General features: G+C 48.0%; 2 protein-coding genes across 2 annotated transcripts in view; one reads left to right on the forward strand and one right to left on the reverse strand.

Moving 5' to 3' along the window:
* FGF11 (fibroblast growth factor 11) overlaps window positions 1–19,971 on the reverse strand; it is a 1,303,510-nt gene that overhangs the window by 1,059,010 nt on the left and 224,529 nt on the right. The window lies entirely within an intron of this gene.
* The window catches only part of LOC143774160 (RNA-binding protein FXR2-like), a 105,473-nt gene continuing 95,796 nt past the window's right edge, over window positions 10,295–19,971 (forward strand). The window contains exon 1 of the mRNA XM_077261504.1: window positions 10,295–10,476. Within this exon, the coding sequence (XP_077117619.1) occupies window positions 10,339–10,476 (138 nt within the window). The 5' untranslated portion in view covers window positions 10,295–10,338. The remainder of the gene's footprint in view (window positions 10,477–19,971) is intronic.

Here is a 19,971-nt window from a genome sequence, read left to right on the forward strand (position 1 = left end):
CATTTTTACAACACCATTTTTTTTTAGGGACCACATCTCATTTGAAGTCATTTTGAGGGGTCTATATGATAGAAAATACCCAAGTGTGACACCATTCTAAAAACTGCACCCCTCAAGCTGCTCAAAACCACATTCAAGAAGTTTATTAACCCTTTATGTACTTCACAGGAACTGAAACAATGTGGAAGAAAAAAATGAACATTTAACTTTTTTTTGCAAACATTTTACTTCAGAACCATTTTTTTAAATTTTCACAAGTGTAAAAACAGAAGTTTAACCACAAATTTTGTTGTGCAATTTTTCCTGAGTACGCCGATACCCCATATGTGGAGGTAAACCACTGTTTGGGCGCACCGCAGAGCTTGGAAGTGAAGGAGCACCGTTTGACTGTTTCAATGCAGAATTGGCTGGAATTGAGATCGGACGCCATGTCGCGTTTGGAGAGCCCCTGATGTGCCTAAACAGTGGAAACCCCCCACAAGTGATACCATTTTGGAAACTAGACCCCTTAAGGAACTTATCTAGATATTCGGTGAGCACTTTGAACCCCCAAGTGCTTCACAGAAGTTTATAACGTAAAGCCGTGAAAATAAAAAATCGCATTTTTTCTACAAAAATGATCTTTTTGCCCCCAAATTTTTATTTTCACAAGGGTAACAGGAGAAATTAGACTACAAAAGTTGTTGTGCAATTTCTCCTGAGTATGTCGATACCCCATATGTGGGGGTAAACCACTGTTTGGGCGCACCGCAGAGCTTGGAAGAGAAGGAGTGTCGTTTTACTTTTTCAATGTAGAATTGGCTGGAATTGAGATCGGACGCCATGTCACGTTTGGAGAGCCGCTGATGTGCCTAAACAGTGGAGACCCCCCACAAATGACACCATTTTGGAAACTAGACCCCTTAAGGAACTTATCTAGATGTGTGGTGAGCACTTTAAACCCCCAGGTGCTTCACAGAAGTTTATAACGTAGAGCCGTGAAAATAAAAAAATCGCATTTTTTCTACAAAAATGATCTTTTTGCCTCCAAATTTTTATTTTACCAAGGGTAACAGGAGAAAATGGACACCAGAAGTTGTTGTACAATTTGTCTTGAGTACGCCGACACCCCGTATGTGGGGGTAAACCACTGTTTGGGTGCATGGCTGAGCTCGGAAGCAAAGGAGCGCCATTTGACTTTTCAATGCAAAATTGACTGGAATTGAGATCGGACGCCATGTCGCGTTTGGAGAGCCCCTGATGTGCCTAAACAGTAGAAACCCCCCAAAAGTGACCCCATTTTGGAAACTAGACCCCCCATGGAACTTATCTAGATGTGTAGTGAGAACTTTGAATGCCCAAGTGCATCACAGAAGTTTATAATGCAGAGTCGTGAAAATAAAAAATATATTTTTTTTAACAATAAAGATTTTTTAGCCCCCAAGTTTTTATTTTCACAAGGGTAACAAGAAAAATTGGACCCCAAAAGTTGTTGTCCAATTTGTCCTGAGTATGCTGGTACCCCATATGTGGGGGTAAACCACTGCTTGGGCGCACGGCAGAGCTCGGAAGGGAAGGAGCGCCATTTTGGAGTGCAGACTTTGATGGAATTGTCTGCGGGCGTTATGTTGCGTTTGCAGACCCCTAATGTACCTAAACAGTAGAAACTCCCAACAAGTGACCCCATTTTGGAAAATAGACCCCCCAAGGAACTTATCTAGATATGTGGTGAGAACTTTGAATGCCCAAGTGCTTCACAGAAGATTATAATGCATAGTAGTGAAAATAAAAAAGATTTTTTTAGCCCCCAAATTTTTATTTTCACAAGGGTAACAAGAGAAATTGGACCCCAAAAGTTGTTGTCCAATTTGTCCTGAGTATGCTGGTACCCAATATGTGGGGGTAAACCACTGTTTGGGCGCACGGCAGAGCTCGGAAGAGAAGGAGCGCCATTTTGGAATTCAGACTTTGATAGAATTGTCTGTGGGTGTTATGTTGCGTTTGCAGAGCCCCTGATGTACCTAAACAGTAGAAACCCCCCACAAGTGACCAAATTTTGGAAACTAGACCCCCTAAGGAACTTATCTAGATATGTGGTGAGAACTTTGAATGCCCAAGTGCTTCACATAAGTTTATAATGCATAGTAGTGAAAATAAAAAATATTTTTTTTTCCCACAAAAAAGATTTTTTTAGCCTCCAAATTTTTATTTTCACAAGGGTAACAAGAGAAATTGGACCCCAAAAGTTGTTGTCCAATTTGTCCTGAGTATGCTGGTACCCAATATGTGGGGGTAAACCACTGTTTGGGCGCACGGCAGAGCTCGGAAGAGAAGGAGCGCCATTTTGGAATTCAGACTTTGATAGAATTGTCTGTGGGTGTTATGTTGTGTTTGCAGAGCCCCTGATGTACTTAAACAGTAGAAACCCCCCACAAGTGACCAAATTTTGGAAACTAGACCCCCTAAGGAACTTTTCTAGATATGTGGTGAGAACTTTGAATGCTCAAGTGCTTCACAGAAGTTTATAATGCAGAGTAGTGAAAATAAAAAAATATTTTTTTTCCCACAAAAAAGATTTTTAGCCCCCAAGTTTTTATTTTCACAAGGGTAACAGGAGAAATTGGACCCCAAAAGTTGTTGTCCAATTTATCCCGAGTACGCTGATGCCCCATATGTGGGGGTAAACCACTGTTTGGGCGCACGGCAGAACTCAGAAGGGAGGGAGCACCATTTGACTTTTTTAGCGCAAAATTGGCTGTCGTGTTTGGAGACCCCCCTGATGTACCTAAACAGTGGAAACCCCCAAATTATAACTCCAACCCTAACTCCAACACACCCCTAACCCTAATCTTAACCCGATCCATAATCCTAATCACAACCCTAACGATAATCACAACCCTAACCCCAAAACAGCCCTAATCTCAACCCTAACCATAACCCTAATCAAAACCCTAAATCCAACACACCCCTAACCCTAATCCCAAACGTAACCCTAATCCCAACCCTAATCCAAACCCTAATCCCAACTCTAACCCTAACTTTAGCCCCAACCCTAACCCTAACTTTAGCCCCAACCCTAACCATAACTTTAGCCCCGTCGTCACAAAAAAAGTTCAATGTAACCTTTTTTTTGTACGTCGCGTCCGCCATTTCCGCGCATGCGTGGCCGTAACTCTGCCCCCTCCTCCCCAGGACATAGACTGGGCAGCGGATGCGTTGAAAAACTGCATCCGCTGCCCACGTTGTGCACAATTTTCACAACGTGCGTCGGTACGTCGGGCCGACGCATTGCGACCGCCCCGTACCGACGCAAGTGTGATAGAAGCCTAAGGCTACTTTCACACTAGCGTCGTACTCGGCCCATCGCAGTGTGCCGGGCCGACGTACCGACACTAGCGTTGTAAGCGCCGCACAACGGGTGCAGCGGATGCTGTTTTTTCAACGCATCCGCTGCCCCATTGTGAGGGGAGGCGGGGGCGGAGTTCCGGCCGCGCATGCGCGGTCGGAAATGGCGGACACGTCGCACAAAAAAGTTACATGTAGCTTTTTTTGTGCCGACGGTCCGCCAAAGCACGACGCATCCGTCGCACGACGGATGCGACATGTGGCAATCCGTCGCAATGCGTCGCTAATCCAAGCCAATGGAGAAAAAACGCATCCTGCAAGCACTTTTGCAGGATGCGTTTTTTCTCCGACGCATTGCGACGGAAGCCAAAAAACGCTAGTGTGAAAGTAGCCTAACCCTAACCCTAGCCCTAACCCTAAATTTAGCCCTAACCCTAACCCTAACTCTAACCCTAACCCTAATTTTAGCCCCAACTCGTCTTCTCCTGCCGGCCGGCAGATGGCAGCAGATGGCGGGCGCACTGCGCATGCGCCCGCCATAAGGAAAAAGCCGGCTGGCAGGAGAAGACAGAAGAGGACCCAGGGACCCCGGGTGAGTATGATAGGGTCCCCGAATCCCCCTATTTCTCTGTCCTCTGATGTGTGATCACATCAGAGGACAGAGAATTACAGATCGCTTTTTTTTTTTTTTTTGCGGTCGCCGGTAAACTGTTAATTACCGGCGATCGCAAAACAGGGGTCGGTGCAAACCGACCCCGATCATGTTCTTTGGGGTCTCGGCTACCCCCGGCAGCCGAGACCCCAAAGAACATCCGGGTGCCGGGCGGCGGGCGTACTGCGCGTGCGCCCGCCATTTTTTCCCGGAAAAAAGATGGCGGCGCCCATGGGGACCCACGAGGAGCACCGAGGGAGATAGGTGAGTATTGGGGGGCTACCGGAGGCCATCGGGGACCCTATTTCTCTGTCCTCCGATGTGCGATCACATCGGAGGACAGAGAAATTAAACGGCACATCGCGTTTTTTTGTTGTTGTTGCGACCGCCGGTAAACGGTTAATTACCGGCGATCGCAACTCGGGGGTCGGTAAAAAACCCTCGAATCATGTTCTCTGGGGTCTCGGCTACCCTCGGCAACCGAGACCCCAGAGAAAATCCGACTCTGGGGGGCGCTATTCACTTTTTCCACAGCGCCGTTAATTAACGGCGCTGTGGTTTAAGTACCCTTAGCGGCCGCCGTTAAAAGGCGTATCGGCGGTCGTTAAGGGGTTAATCTCCCTTTATTATTATTATTTTTTATATAGGAGACTAGTGATTAAATCAGGCCCACTAGATCACAGTATAGTTTCGGTGGCACAAAATGACTGACAGAGAAACCACAGACACGACTGGCACAGATGCACAGATTTGGCAATATTCTCCCTTTATTTTAATTATTTTTGGGGGGAGACTAGTGAATAAATGAGGCCCAGTATATTACAGTATAGTTTCTGTGGCACAAAATGACTGACAGAGATACCACAGACAGGACTGGCGCAGATGCACTGATTGGCAATATAAATCTCCCTTTTCAGGTGTGGGACAGTGCAGAAAAATACAGGCCCACTGTTTTACACTACACAGTTTCAGGGGCAGAAAGTGGCTTGAAGATATATATATATATGTAGCGCCCCCACTGCCGCAGGGCCGAGGGGTACCCGGTACCGGGCCTCTGAGTCTCTTTTCTGGGGTTGTCACGGTGGCTAGACCCGGTCCGTGACCCTGCTGAGGGGCGCCCAATGAAAGGTGTGGGTGGTGATGCTGTAGTGGTGTGGTGCAAGTCGCAGTAAATAACGAGGACACCAGGTTGCAGTCTCTTTACCTCTTTACTGAAGGTCCCAGGATCCTCAGTCCGGAATACGGTTAACCGGGCTGTGGGAGTCCGGCCGGTCCGATGGCACCTCCAGAGTTCCCTTTGCAGGTGGAAATCTGTGCCTACCTTCTAGCGCTTGTGTGTTGTGGTCCTCCCCTGCTGTGCTTACGGGATAGTCCCCACAACTGTTGTGTCTGTTTCTGAAGTTCCCTCACAACTCGATTCTGATGTTCTTCTCCGTCCCCCAGATGATATGGCTAGGACGCACCCGTATGACGGGTAGGCTCGGAGCTCTTCCTGGACCCTAGTGTCGCCCTTCTCCTGTTGTTGCCCCCTGTGTCTTCGTAGGTGATTTGTGTGAGACAGCTCGCCTATAACTGACTGTCCTGCCGTAGGGTTGAAGTATTGCTTGGAGCTCTATACTTCCTCGGCGTTCCGGCCACCGGCTGCGCGCCTCAGTAGGATGTTGCCTCGTCTTACAGCACGACTCCTACTGGTGTTTCTCCTTGTTGCGTTGATCTCGTTTCTCACTCAGCACAATAAACCTCGCTTCTTATCCTTTCTTGGGGCACCGCCGCGATCAGGTGCAGGCGCGGTCCCGTAACGTTCTCTCAGTTCGCTAGGCCTCTGTCAGGATCCCAACCCTGACAGGCACCCCCCTGAGTCTCTCCCCGCAACACCCTCTGCCACAGGGTGTTGCCTGTTCGATTCCCAGTCAGCTTCTCTCTAACTTTCTACCTAACCCCCAGTTTTACCAGATTGTGAGGAGTGGCCTAATACATAGTACCCTTAGATCCCCCTGGAGGCCAGACTGTGAAGTGTATTGGTGACTGTGATACCTGGTCAGGTGAACTCCTTCAGTGCCATCAGACGTACCATAGCCCCCCTTAGCGGCGGAGCATCAGTACTGCAACGACCAGGACTCTGGGGCGCTGCACATATATATCACGATTATGTATTACTCCCAAAATTCTGCATAATGTATGAGACCTGAATTTCATATTAGTTCCAAAATCCAATCAGTAGAACCTTCATTATTAACAATGAAACTGGTGCATGGACAGTCTGCGGGCGTGTGGGATAGAAGGCAGTACAAGTTGTTCATAGGCTCAGCTTAGGATTCTTTATGGTGGAACATCAGGTTCCTGTAATTCAATGCAATTTTTTAAGATATTAATTATATGGTAGGATTAATCCCTCCTATTCAAACCGTCGGGATGTCTAGTGACCAACGTAACCAGCCAGAATGCTCCGCGATTCAGAACCTTTCTTCTCTAGAATCGGGCGTCTGACCTTCTCTATACGGCAGAATGGTAATGCGGCAGCCTTCCCACCATACATGACCGCAAGGTGTCTGCAGACGGCGGAAACATTTATGTTCAGTTCTCCCGTAGAATCGGATCAATGTCTCCTGATTCTGCGTTTCAGGGGACCGATCGTACAACCAATGTACTGAATCTTACACTCCACACATTCCATGAAATCCATCACTCTGCTGGTGCTACAATTCATGAAGTCTTTGATTGTGTATGTAAGGCCGGGGACACACAACGTATAAAAAACATCGCACAAATGTTTCCTAAACAGTGATCCGTGTGCAGTGCGAGGGTGCGATTTCCTCGCATCAAATCATCCTTTTGACATCTGTATGTCATCCGTAGTCAGGGTGTGGCAGCGTATTTTGCGGATCCTCCGTATGTAATCCGTGTGACATCCGTACTGCGAGATTTTCACGCAGGCTTGCAAAACCGACATCTAATGGATTTATGTGCTCAAATGTTCGGGAAAACATATATACAGTATATATATATATATGTCATTGAGACACATATATATATATTCTGTATTTATATATAATTCAGCGCTAGATAGCAGAATAGTCGGTAATTCAATTGCCGGCTTCTCATTTCTCCTGCACAAACCCGACAGGATATGAGACATGATTACATACAGTAAACCATCTCATATCCCCTTTTTTTTTGCATATTCCTCACTACTAATGTTAGTAGTGTGTATGTGCAAAATGTGGGCGCTGTAGCTGCTCAAATAAAGGGTTCCCGCGCAATTTTCTCCGCCAGAGCGGTAAAACTCATATGAACTCGAGCGTGGGAACTTTTCCCAGGCTCGAGTTCATATGAGGACATCCAGCAGAGGGCGCATCACCGCAACTCTAGGTAATGACAGGACATTCCTCTGCATTACATTCATTCCCAAAATTTTAAACACAGGAGCACAGCTGCATTAGCAGAGCTCCTGGCTGTAAAATGATTTAACCCCTTCAGATGGATTTACATCGTGGGACTGACGGAACGACGGAAGGTATGGGATATTGTTGATTTTTTATTTTACCTTTTTTACAGAACGAGGGTCTTCAGGTGGATTACCAGTATAATAAAATATTACAACACCCTGTGTCTTTATTTCATTAAAATACTTTTTAATAACGTGTGTGTTTTATTAACCCTTTCCTACTATTGGATTAATAATGGATAGGTGTCATAATTGACGCCTCTCCATTATTAATCTGGCTTAATGTCACCTTACAATAGCAAGGTGGCATTAACCGTTCATTACCCCATATCCCACCGCTACAGGGAGTGGGAAGAGAGTGGCCAAGTGCCAGAATAGGCGCATCTTCCAGATGTGCCTTTTCTGGGGTGGCTGGGGGCAGATGTTTTTAGCCACGGGGGGGCCAATAACCATGGACCCTCTCCTGGCTATTAATATCTGCCCTCAGTCACTGGCTTTACCGCTCTGGCGGAGAAAATTGCACGGGAGCCCACACCAATTTTTTCCGTGATTTAACCCTTTATTTTACAAGCTAGAGCCCCCAAATTTTGCACATACACACTACTGTCAAGGTGAAAATATATTTCCTTATATACCTTTGTACTTTTATATATCTTATACTGTGAAACAATAAGTTTTTCCTAACTGCTTGCTAATGCAAATGTAACTGTATTTAAAGATGGCCGCCAGTGTTCAGTTTCGTTTCAGTTTAGTATCCAAAGAGTTAACTTTCATTTCTTTAGAAATCGAAACTCAGGAATGTGAAGAAAAGGAGGATCCACCAGAAGATGTCAGAACAAATCAGAAAGACTGGATGCTAGCTTAAACCCCGCCTAATGCACGCCTTCCCCTAACACTCAATATAGTATTGTGTATTTTAGAATAAAGCCAGTTGCTGTGACGGTTACACACGTGTGTGGATCCACGAGCATGCACTGAGATTGAACCAGCTACCTGCCTGACTCATTCTTACCCGGTACCACATGCTTATAGTTTAATTTGGAATGACTGGTGAAGGAAGGGTATTTGTCGTTACGACCCCGACACTACTAGCATTAGTAGTGTGGAATCTGCAAAAAAAAAAAAAAAAGGGATATGAGATGGTTTACTGTATGTAATCATGTGTCATATCATGTCGGGTTTGTGAGGGAGAAATGAAAAGCCGGCAATTGAATTACTGACTTTTCACTAACACCGCTGCGTATTTCTCGCCAGTCACACTGCTGGTCAGTGTGGAATCCGTATTTTTCTCGCCCCCATAGACTTTCATTGGCGATTTTTTTGCGCAATACGCTGACAAACGCAGCATGCTGGGATTTTGTACGGCCGTAGAAAGCCGTATAATACTGAACCGTAATATACGGCTCATAGTAGCTGGGCCATAGACAAGCATTGGGCCGTGTGTTATACGTATTTTACGGACGTAGTTTCTGCGCTCATACGTCCGTAAGACTCGCCAGTGTGAGGCCGGCCTAATGCTCTCCAGTGGGGGGAGGAGTGATGCTCTGCAGTGAGGGAGGAGTGATGCTCTGCAGTGGGGGAGGAGTGATGCTCTGCAGTGGGGGAGGAGTGATGCTCTGCAGTGAGGGAGGAGCGATGTTCTGCAGTGGGGGAGGAGCGATGCTCTGCAGTGGGGGAGGAGTGATGTTCTGCAGTTATGGGAGGAGCGATGGTCTGCAGTGGGGGAGGAGTGATGCTCTGCAGTGAGGGAGGAGTGATGCTCTGCAGTGAGGGAGGAGTGATGCTCTGCAGTGGAGGAGCGATGCTCTGCAGTGGGGAGGACTGATGTTCTGCAGTGGGGGAGGAGTGATGTTCTGCAGTTATGGGAGGAGCGATGGTCTGCAGTGGGGGAGGAGTGATGCTCTGCAGTGGGGGGAGGAGCGATGCTCTGCAGTTATGGGAGGAGCGATGCTCTGCAGTGGGGGGAGTGATGTTCTGCAGTGGGGGAGGAGTGATGTTCTGCAGTGAGGGAGGACTGATGCTCTGCAGTTATGGGAGGAGCGATGCTCTGCAGTGGGGGAGGAGTGATGCTCTGCAGTGGGGGAGGAGTGATGCTCTGCAGTTATGGGAGGAGCGATGCTCTGCAGTGGAGGAGTGATGTTCTGCAGTGGGGGAGGAGTGATGCTCTGCAGTGGGGGAGGACTGATGCTCTGCAGTTATGGGAGGAGCGATGCTCTGCAGTGGGGGAGGAGTGATGTTCTGCAGTGGGGGAGGAGAGATGTTCTGCAGTTATGGGAGGAGCGATGCTCTGCAGTGGGGGAGGAGTGATGTTCTGCAGTGGGGGAGGAGTGATGCTCTGCAGTGGAGGACTGATGCTCTGCAGTGGGGGAGGAGTGATGTTCTGCAGTGGGGAGGACTGATGCTCTGCAGTTATGGGAGGAGCGATGCTCTGCAGTGGGGGAGGAGAGATGCTCTGCAGTTATGGGAGGAGCGATGTATCTGTGGAGATATGTGGGGGCGTGTTCTGGAGTTATTTTTTTAACCTCGCCTTCAGCAGCAGTAGTTGTCCAATCACAGAGCTCGTGTGGTCGGGTCTTGTGAGAAGGTTTCCGCCCTTTGTACGGTTTAAGCCAATCAGCACTGAGACATGCTTCTATTTTCGTATCTTTTCCTTATATGTTTCGGTTTCCATAACAACATTTCTTGTCCAATCAGCTGATGTACTTTCATGGTCTCCGCCTATTAAAAATGTGACACCGCCTCTGTCATACAAATACGCATGCGTCATGTGGACCAATAACGTAAGCCTCCAAACTTGTTTCAGCTAATCAGCAGCCAGTACACTTTGTGTCACACCCTTATTAGGATTCCTAATTTTTATTGGACAGGGTAACAATGCATTGACCAATCAGCTCTGAAGACTTCCAACTTCCAGCCAATGAGTGGAGCCTCTGGCCCTCTATGCGCACCAATCCTGCGCAGGAAGAGTCTGCGTCCTCACATGAAGCTCGGAGCTATGGGAAGCATGGACGGGATCGAAGTGGAAGTGCGCGGCCCCGGGGGAGCGTTCTACAGCGTGAGTGGCGGCACCGGCGGCTCCTACCGAGTCCCCGCCCCCTACCGTGTCCCCGCCCCCTGTATCAGTGTCTGCTCCCCCTCTCCTCAGTGTCTCCTCTATACTATACACAGTGATGTGTCCTCAGTATCAGTGTCTGCTCCCCCTCTCCTCAGTGTCTCCTCTATACTATACACAGTGATGTGTCCTCGGTATCAGTGTCTGCTCCTCCTCTCCTCAGTGTCTCCTCTATACTATACACAGTGATGTGTCCTCAGTATCAGTGTCTGCTCCTCCTCTCCTCAGTGTCTCCTCTATACTATACACAGTGATGTGTCCTCAGTATCAGTGTCTGCTCCTCCTCTCCTCAGTGTCTCCTCTATACTATACACAGTGATGTGTCCTCAGTATCAGTGTCTGCTCCCCCTCTCCTCAGTGTCTCCTCTATACTATACACAGTGATGTGTCCTCAGTATCAGTGTCTGCTCCTCCTCTCCTCAGTGTCTCCTCTATACTATACACAGTGATGTGTCCTCAGTATCAGTGTCTGCTCCTCCTCTCCTCAGTGTCTCCTCTATACTATACACAGTGATGTGTCCTCAGTATCAGTGTCTGCTCCTCCTCTCCTCAGTGTCTCCTCTATACTATACACAGTGATGTGTCCTCAGTATCAGTGTCTGCTCCTCCTCTCCTCAATGTCTCCTCTATACTATACACAGTGATATGTCCTCAGTATCAGTGTCTGCTCCTCCTCTCCTCAGTGTCTCCTCTATACTATACACAGTGATGTGTCCTCAGTATCAGTGTCTGCTCCTCCTCTCCTCAGTGTCTCCTCTATACTATACACAGTGATGTGTCCTCAGTATCAGTGTCTGCTCCTCTTCTCCTCAGTGTCCCCTCTATACTATACACAGTGATGTGTCCTCAGTATCAGTGTCTGCTCCTCCTCTCCTCAGTGTCTCCTCTATACTATACACAGTGATGTGTCCTCAGTATCAGTGTCTGCTCCTCTTCTCCTCAGTGTCCCCTCTATACTATACACAGTGATGTGTCCTCAGTATCAGTGTCTGCTCCTCCTCTCCTCAGTGTCTCCTCTATACTATACACGGTGATGTGTCCTCAGTATCAGTGTCTGCTCCTCCTCTCCTCAGTGTCTCCTCTATACTATACACAGTGATGTGCCCTCAGTATCAGTGTCTGCTCCTCCTCTCCTCAGTGTCTCCTCTATACTATACACAGTGATGTGTCCTCAGTATCAGTGTCTGCTCCCCCTCTCCTCAGTGTCTCCTCTATACTATACACAGTGATGTGTCCTCAGTATCAGTGTCTGCTCCTCCTCTCCTCAGTGTCTCCTCTATACTATACACAGTGATGTGTCCTCAGTATCAGTGTCTGCTCCTCCTCTCCTCAGTGTCTCCTCTATACTATACACGGTGATGTGTCCTCAGTATCAGTGTCTGCTCCTCCTCTCCTCAGTGTCCCCTCTATACTATACACAGTGATGTGTCCTCAGTATCAGTGTCTGCTCCTCCTCTCCTCAGTGTCTCCTCTATACTATACACAGTGATGTGTCCTCAGTATCAGTGTCTGCTCCCCCTCTCCTCAGTGTCTCCTCTATACTATACACAGTGATGTGTCCTCAGTATCAGTGTCTGCTCCTCTTCTCCTCAGTGTCCCCTCTATACTATACACAGTGATGTGTCCTCAGTATCAGTGTCTGCTCCTCCTCTCCTCAGTGTCTCCTCTATACTATACACAGTGATGTGTCCTCAGTATCAGTGTCTGCTCCTCTTCTCCTCAGTGTCCCCTCTATACTATACACAGTGATGTGTCCTCAGTATCAGTGTCTGCTCCTCCTCTCCTCAGTGTCTCCTCTATACTATACACAGTGATGTGTCCTCAGTATCAGTGTCTGCTCCTCCTCTCCTCAGTGTCTCCTCTATACTATACACAGTGATGTGTCCTCAGTATCAGTGTCTGCTCCTCCTCTCCTCAGTGTCCCCTCTATACTATACACAGTGATGTGTCCTCAGTATCAGTGTCTGCTCCTCCTCTCCTCAGTGTCTCCTCTATACTATACACAGTGATGTGTCCTCAGTATCAGTGTCTGCTCCTCCTCTCCTCAGTGTCTCCTCTATACTATACACAGTGATGTGTCCTCAGTATCAGTGTCTGCTCCTCCTCTCCTCAGTGTCTCCTCTATACTATACACAGTGATGTGTCCTCAGTATCAGTGTCTGCTCCTCCTCTCCTCAGTGTCTCCTCTATACTATACACAGTGATGTGTCCTCAGTATCAGTGTCTGCTCCTCCTCTCCTCAGTGTCTCCTCTATACTATACACAGTGATGTGTCCTCAGTATCAGTGTCTGCTCCCCCTCTCCTCAGTGTCCCCTCTATACTATACACAGTGATGTGTCCTCAGTATCAGTGTCTGCTCCTCCTCTCCTCAGTGTCTCCTCTATACTATACACAGTGATGTGTCCTCAGTATCAGTGTCTGCTCCCCCTCTCCTCAGTGTCCCCTCTATACTATACACAGTGATGTGTCCTCAGTATCAGTGTCTGCTCCTCCTCTCCTCAGTGTCTCCTCTATACTATACACAGTGATGTGTCCTCAGTATCAGTGTCTGCTCCTCCTCTCCTCAGTGTCTCCTCTATACTATACACAGTGATGTGTCCTCAGTATCAGTGTCTGCTCCTCCTCTCCTCAGTGTCCCCTCTATACTATACACAGTGATGTGTCCTCAGTATCAGTGTCTGCTCCTCCTCTCCTCAGTGTCTCCTCTATACTATACACAGTGATGTGTCCTCAGTATCAGTGTCTGCTCCTCCTCTCCTCAGTGTCTCCTCTATACTATACACAGTGATGTGTCCTCAGTATCAGTGTCTGCTCCTCCTCTCCTCAGTGTCTCCTCTATACTATACACAGTGATGTGTCCTCAGTATCAGTGTCTGCTCCTCCTCTCCTCAGTGTCTCCTCTATACTATACACAGTGATGTGTCCTCAGTATCAGTGTCTGCTCCCCCTCTCCTCAGTGTCTCCTCTATACTATACACAGTGATGTGTCCTCAGTATCAGTGTCTGCTCCTCCTCTCCTCAGTGTCTCCTCTATACTATACACAGTGATGTGCCCTCAGTATCAGTGTCTGCTCCTCCTCTCCTCAGTGTCTCCTCTATACTATACACAGTGATGTGTCCTCAGTATCAGTGTCTGCTCCTCCTCTCCTCAGTGTCTCCTCTATACTATACACAGTGATGTGTCCTCAGTATCAGTGTCTGCTCCCCCTCTCCTCAGTGTCTCCTCTATACTATACACAGTGATGTGTCCTCAGTATCAGTGTCTGCTCCTCCTCTCCTCAGTGTCTCCTCTATACTATACACAGTGATGTGTCCTCAGTATCAGTGTCTGCTCCCCCTCTCCTCAGTGTCTCCTCTATACTATACACAGTGATGTGTCCTCAGTATCAGTGTCTGCTCCCCCTCTCCTCAGTGTCTCCTCTATACTATACACGGTGATGTGTCCTCAGTATCAGTGTCTGCTCCTCCTCTCCTCAGTGTCTCCTCTATACTATATACAGTGATGTGTCCTCAGTATCAGTGTCTGCTCCTCCTCTCCTCAGTGTCCCCTCTATACTATACACAGTGATGTGTCCTCAGTATCAGTGTCTGCTCCTCTTCTCCTCAGTGTCCCCTCTATACTATACACAGTGATGTGTCCTCAGTATCAGTGTCTGCTCCTCCTCTCCTCAGTGTCTCCTCTATACTATACACAGTGATGTGTCCTCAGTATCAGTGTCTGCTCCTCCTCTCCTCAGTGTCTGCTCTATACTATACACAGTGATGTGTCCTCAGTATCAGTGTCTGCTCCTCCTCTCCTCAGTGTCTCCTCTATACTATACACAGTGATGTGTCCTCAGTATCAGTGTCTGCTCCCCCTCTCCTCAGTGTCTGCTCTATACTATACACAGTGATGTGTCCTCAGTATCAGTGTCTGCTCCTCCTCTCCTCAGTGTCTCCTCTATACTATACACGGTGATGTGTCCTCAGTATCAGTGTCTGCTCCCCCTCTCCTCAGTGTCTCCTCTATACTATACACAGTGATGTGTCCTCAGTATCAGTGTCTGCTCCTCCTCTCCTCAGTGTCTGCTCTATACTATACACAGTGATGTGTCCTCAGTATCAGTGTCTGCTCCTCCTCTCCTCAGTGTCTCCTCTATACTATACACAGTGATGTGTCCTCAGTATCAGTGTCTGCTCCCCCTCTCCTCAGTGTCTGCTCTATACTATACACAGTGATGTGTCCTCAGTATCAGTGTCTGCTCCTCCTCTCCTCAGTGTCTCCTCTATACTATACACAGTGATGTGTCCTCAGTATCAGTGTCTGCTCCCCCTCTCCTCAGTGTCTCCTCTATACTATACACAGTGATGTGTCCTCAGTATCAGTGTCTGCTCCCCCTCTCCTCAGTGTCTCCTCTATACTATACACAGTGATGTGTCCTCAGTATCAGTGTCTGCTCCTCCTCTCCTCAGTGTCTCCTCTATACTATACACAGTGATGTGTCCTCAGTATCAGTGTCTGCTCCCCCTCTCCTCAGTGTCTCCTCTATACTATACACAGTGATGTGTCCTCAGTATCAGTGTCTGCTCCTCCTCTCCTCAGTGTCTCCTCTATACTATACACAGTGATGTGTCCTCAGTATCAGTGTCTGCTCCCCCTCTCCTCAGTGTCTCCTCTATACTATACACAGTGATGTGTCCTCAGTATCAGTGTCTGCTCCCCCTCTCCTCAGTGTCTCCTCTATACTATACACAGTGATGTGTCCTCAGTATCAGTGTCTGCTCCCCCTCTCCTCAGTGTCTCCTCTATACTATACACAGTGATGTGTCCTCAGTATCAGTGTCTGCTCCTCCTCTCCTCAGTGTCTCCTCTATACTATACACAGTGATGTGTCCTCAGTATCAGTGTCTGCTCCTCCTCTCCTCAGTGTCTCCTCTATACTATACACAGTGATGTGTCCTCAGTATCAGTGTCTGCTCCTCTCCTCAGTGTCTCCTCTATACTATACACAGTGATGTGTCCTCAGTATCAGTGTCTGCTCCTCCTCTCCTCAGTGTCTCCTCTATACTATACACAGTGATGTGTCCTCAGTATCAGTGTCTGCTCCCCCTCTCCTCAGTGTCTCCTCTATACTATACACAGTGATGTGTCCTCAGTATCAGTGTCTGCTCCTCCTCTCCTCAGTGTCTCCTCTATACTATACACAGTGATGTGTCCTCAGTATCAGTGTCTGCTCCTCCTCTCCTCAGTGTCTCCTCTATACTATACACGGTGATGTGTCCTCAGTATCAGTGTCTGCTCCCCCTCTCCTCAGTGTCTCCTCTATACTATACACAGTGATGTGTCCTCAGTATCAGTGTCTGCTCCTCCTCTCCTCAGTGTCTCCTCTATACTATACACAGTGATGTGCCCTCAGTATCAGTGTCTGCTCCCCCTCTCCTCAGTGTCTCCTCTATACTATACACAGTGATGTGTCCTCAGTATCAGTGTCTGCTCCTCCTCTCCTCAGTGTCTCCTCTATACTATACATAGTGATGTGTCCTCAGTATCAGTGTCTGCTCCTCCTCTCCTCAGTGTCTCCTCTATACTATACACAGTGATGTGTCCTCAGTATCAGTGTCTGCTCCTCCTCTCCTCAGTGTCTCCTCTATACACAGTAATGTGTCCTCAGTATCAGTGTCTGCTCCTCCTCTCCTCAGTGTCTCCTCTATACACAGTGATGTGTCCTCAGTATCAGTGTCTGCTCCCCCTCTCCTCAGTGTCTCCTCTATACTATACACAGTGATGTGTCCTCAGTATCAGTGTCTGCTCCTCCTCTCCTCAGTGTCTCCTCTATACTATACACAGTGATGTGCCCTCAGTATCAGTGTCTGCTCCTCCTCTCCTCAGTGTCTCCTCTATACACAGTGATGTGTCCTCAGTATCAGTGTCTGCTCCTCCTCTCCTCAGTGTCTCCTCTATACTATACACGGTGATGTGTCCTCAGTATCAGTGTCTGCTCCTCCTCTCCTCAGTGTCTCCTCTATACTATACACAGTGATGTGTCCTCAGTATCAGTGTCTGCTCCTCCTCTCCTCAGTGTCTCCTCTATACACAGTGATGTGTCCTCAGTATCAGTGTCTGCTCCCCCTCTCCTCAGTGTCTCCTCTATACTATACACAGTGATGTGCCCTCAGTATCAGTGTCTGCTCCCCCTCTCCTCAGTGTCTCCTCTATACTATACACAGTGATGTGCCCTCAGTATCAGTGTCTGCTCCTCCTCTCCTCAGTGTCTCCTCTATACTATACACAGTGATGTGTCCTCAGTATCAGTGTCTGCTCCCCCTCTCCTCAGTGTCCCCTCTATACTATACACAGTGATGTGTCCTCAGTATCAGTGTCTGCTCCCCCTCTCCTCAGTGTCTCCTCTATACTATACACAGTGATGTGTCCTCAGTATCAGTGTCTGCTCCTCCTCTCCTCAGTGTCTCCTCTATACTATACACAGTGATGTGCCCTCAGTATCAGTGTCTGCTCCCCCTCTCCTCAGTGTCTCCTCTATACTATACACAGTGATGTATCCTCAGTATCAGTGTCTGCTCCTCCTCTCCTCAGTGTCTCCTCTATACTATACACAGTGATGTGTCCTCAGTATCAGTGTCTGCTCCTCCTCTCCTCAGTGTCTCCTCTATACACAGTGATGTGTCCTCAGTATCAGTGTCTGCTCCTCCTCTCCTCAGTGTCTCCTCTATACTATACACAGTGATGTGTCCTCAGTATCAGTGTCTGCTCCTCCTCTCCTCAGTGTCTCCTCTATACTATACACAGTGATGTGTCCTCAGTATCAGTGTCTGCTCCCCCTCTCCTCAGTGTCTCCTCTATACTATACACAGTGATGTGTCCTCAGTATCAGTGTCTGCTCCCCCTCTCCTCAGTGTCTCCTCTATACTATACACGGTGATGTGTCCTCAGTATCAGTGTCTGCTCCTCCTCTCCTCAGTGTCTCCTCTATACTATACACAGTGATGTGTCCTCAGTATCAGTGTCTGCTCCTCCTCTCCTCAGTGTCTCCTCTATACTATACACAGTGATGTGTCCTCAGTATCAGTGTCTGCTCCTCCTCTCCTCAGTGTCTCCTCTATACTATACACAGTGATGTGTCCTCAGTATCAGTGTCTGCTCCTCCTCTCCTCAGTGTCTCCTCTATACTATACACAGTGATGTGTCCTCAGTATCAGTGTCTGCTCCTCCTCTCCTCAGTGTCTCCTCTATACTATACACAGTGATGTGTCCTCAGTATCAGTGTCTGCTCCTCCTCTCCTCAGTGTCTCCTCTATACTATACACAGTGATGTGTCCTCAGTATCAGTGTCTGCTCCCCCTCTCCTCAGTGTCTCCTCTATACTATACACAGTGATGTGTCCTCAGTATCAGTGTCTGCTCCCCCTCTCCTCAGTGTCTCCTCTATACTATACACAGTGATGTGTCCTCAGTATCAGTGTCTGCTCCTCCTCTCCTCAGTGTCTCCTCTATACTATACACAGTGATGTGTCCTCAGTATCAGTGTCTGCTCCTCCTCTCCTCAGTGTCTCCTCTATACTATACACAGTGATGTGTCCTCAGTATCAGTGTCTGCTCCTCCTCTCCTCAGTGTCTCCTCTATACTATACACAGTGATGTGTCCTCAGTATCAGTGTCTGCTCCTCCTCTCCTCAGTGTCTCCTCTATACTATACACGGTGATGTGCCCTCAGTATCAGTGTCTGCTCCTCCTCTCCTCAGTGTCTCCTCTATACTATACACGGTGATGTGTCCTCAGTATCAGTGTCTGCTCCTCCTCTCCTCAGTGTCTCCTCTATACTATACACAGTGATGTGTCCTCAGTATCAGTGTCTGCTCCCCCTCTCCTCAGTGTCTCCTCTATACTATACACAGTGATGTGTCCTCAGTATCAGTGTCTGCTCCCCCTCTCCTCAGTGTCTCCTCTATACACAGTGATGTGTCCTCAGTATCAGTGTCTGCTCCTCCTCTCCTCAGTGTCTCCTCTATACTATACACAGTGATGTGTCCTCAGTATCAGTGTCTGCTCCCCCTCTCCTCAGTGTCCCCTCTATACTATACACAGTGATGTGTCCTCAGTATCAGTGTCTGCTCCTCCTCTCCTCAGTGTCTCCTCTATACTATACACAGTGATGTGTCCTCAGTATCAGTGTCTGCTCCTCCTCTCCTCAGTGTCTCCTCTATACTATACACAGTGATGTGTCCTCAGTATCAGTGTCTGCTCCTCCTCTCCTCAGTGTCTCCTCTATACTATACACAGTGATGTGTCCTCAGTATCAGTGTCTGCTCCTCCTCTCCTCAGTGTCTCCTCTATACACAGTGATGTGCCCTCAGTATCAGTGTCTGCTCCTCCTCTCCTCAGTGTCTCCTCTATACTATACACAGTGATGTGTCCTCAGTATCAGTGTCTGCTCCTCCTCTCCTCAGTGTCTCCTCTATACTATACACAGTGATGTGTCCTCAGTATCAGTGTCTGCTCCCCCTCTCCTCAGTGTCTCCTCTATACTATACACAGTGATGTGTCCTCAGTATCAGTGTCTGCTCCTCCTCTCCTCAGTGTCTCCTCTATACTATACACAGTGATGTGTCCTCAGTATCAGTGTCTGCTCCTCCTCTCCTCAGTGTCTCCTCTATACTATACACAGTGATGTGTCCTCAGTATCAGTGTCTGCTCCTCCTCTCCTCAGTGTCTCCTCTATACTATACACAGTGATGTGTCCTCAGTATCAGTGTCTGCTCCCCCTCTCCTCAGTGTCTCCTCTATACTATACACAGTGATGTGTCCTCAGTATCAGTGTCTGCTCCTCCTCTCCTCAGTGTCTCCTCTATACTATACACAGTGATGTGTCCTCAGTATCAGTGTCTGCTCCTCCTCTCCTCAGTGTCTCCTCTATACTATACACAGTGATGTGTCCTCAGTATCAGTGTCTGCTCCTCCTCTCCTCAGTGTCTCCTCTATACTATACACAGTGATGTGTCCTCAGTATCAGTGTCTGCTCCCCCTCTCCTCAGTGTCTCCTCTATACTATACACAGTGATGTGTCCTCAGTATCAGTGTCTGCTCCTCCTCTCCTCAGTGTCTCCTCTATACTATACACAGTGATGTGTCCTCAGTATCAGTGTCTGCTCCTCCTCTCCTCAGTGTCTCCTCTATACTATACACAGTGATGTGTCCTCAGTATCAGTGTCTGCTCCTCCTCTCCTCAGTGTCTCCTCTATACTATACACAGTGATGTGTCCTCAGTATCAGTGTCTGCTCCCCCTCTCCTCAGTGTCTCCTCTATACTATACACAGTGATGTGTCCTCAGTATCCGTGTCTGCTCCCCCTCTCCTCAGTGTCTCCTCTATACTATACACAGTGATGTGTCCTCAGTATCAGTGTCTGCTCCCCCTCTCCTCAGTGTCTCCTCTATACTATA

The sequence above is a fragment of the Ranitomeya variabilis genome, chromosome 5 (genome assembly GCF_051348905.1).
Source record: "Ranitomeya variabilis isolate aRanVar5 chromosome 5, aRanVar5.hap1, whole genome shotgun sequence".
Lineage (NCBI taxonomy): Eukaryota > Metazoa > Chordata > Amphibia > Anura > Dendrobatidae > Ranitomeya > Ranitomeya variabilis.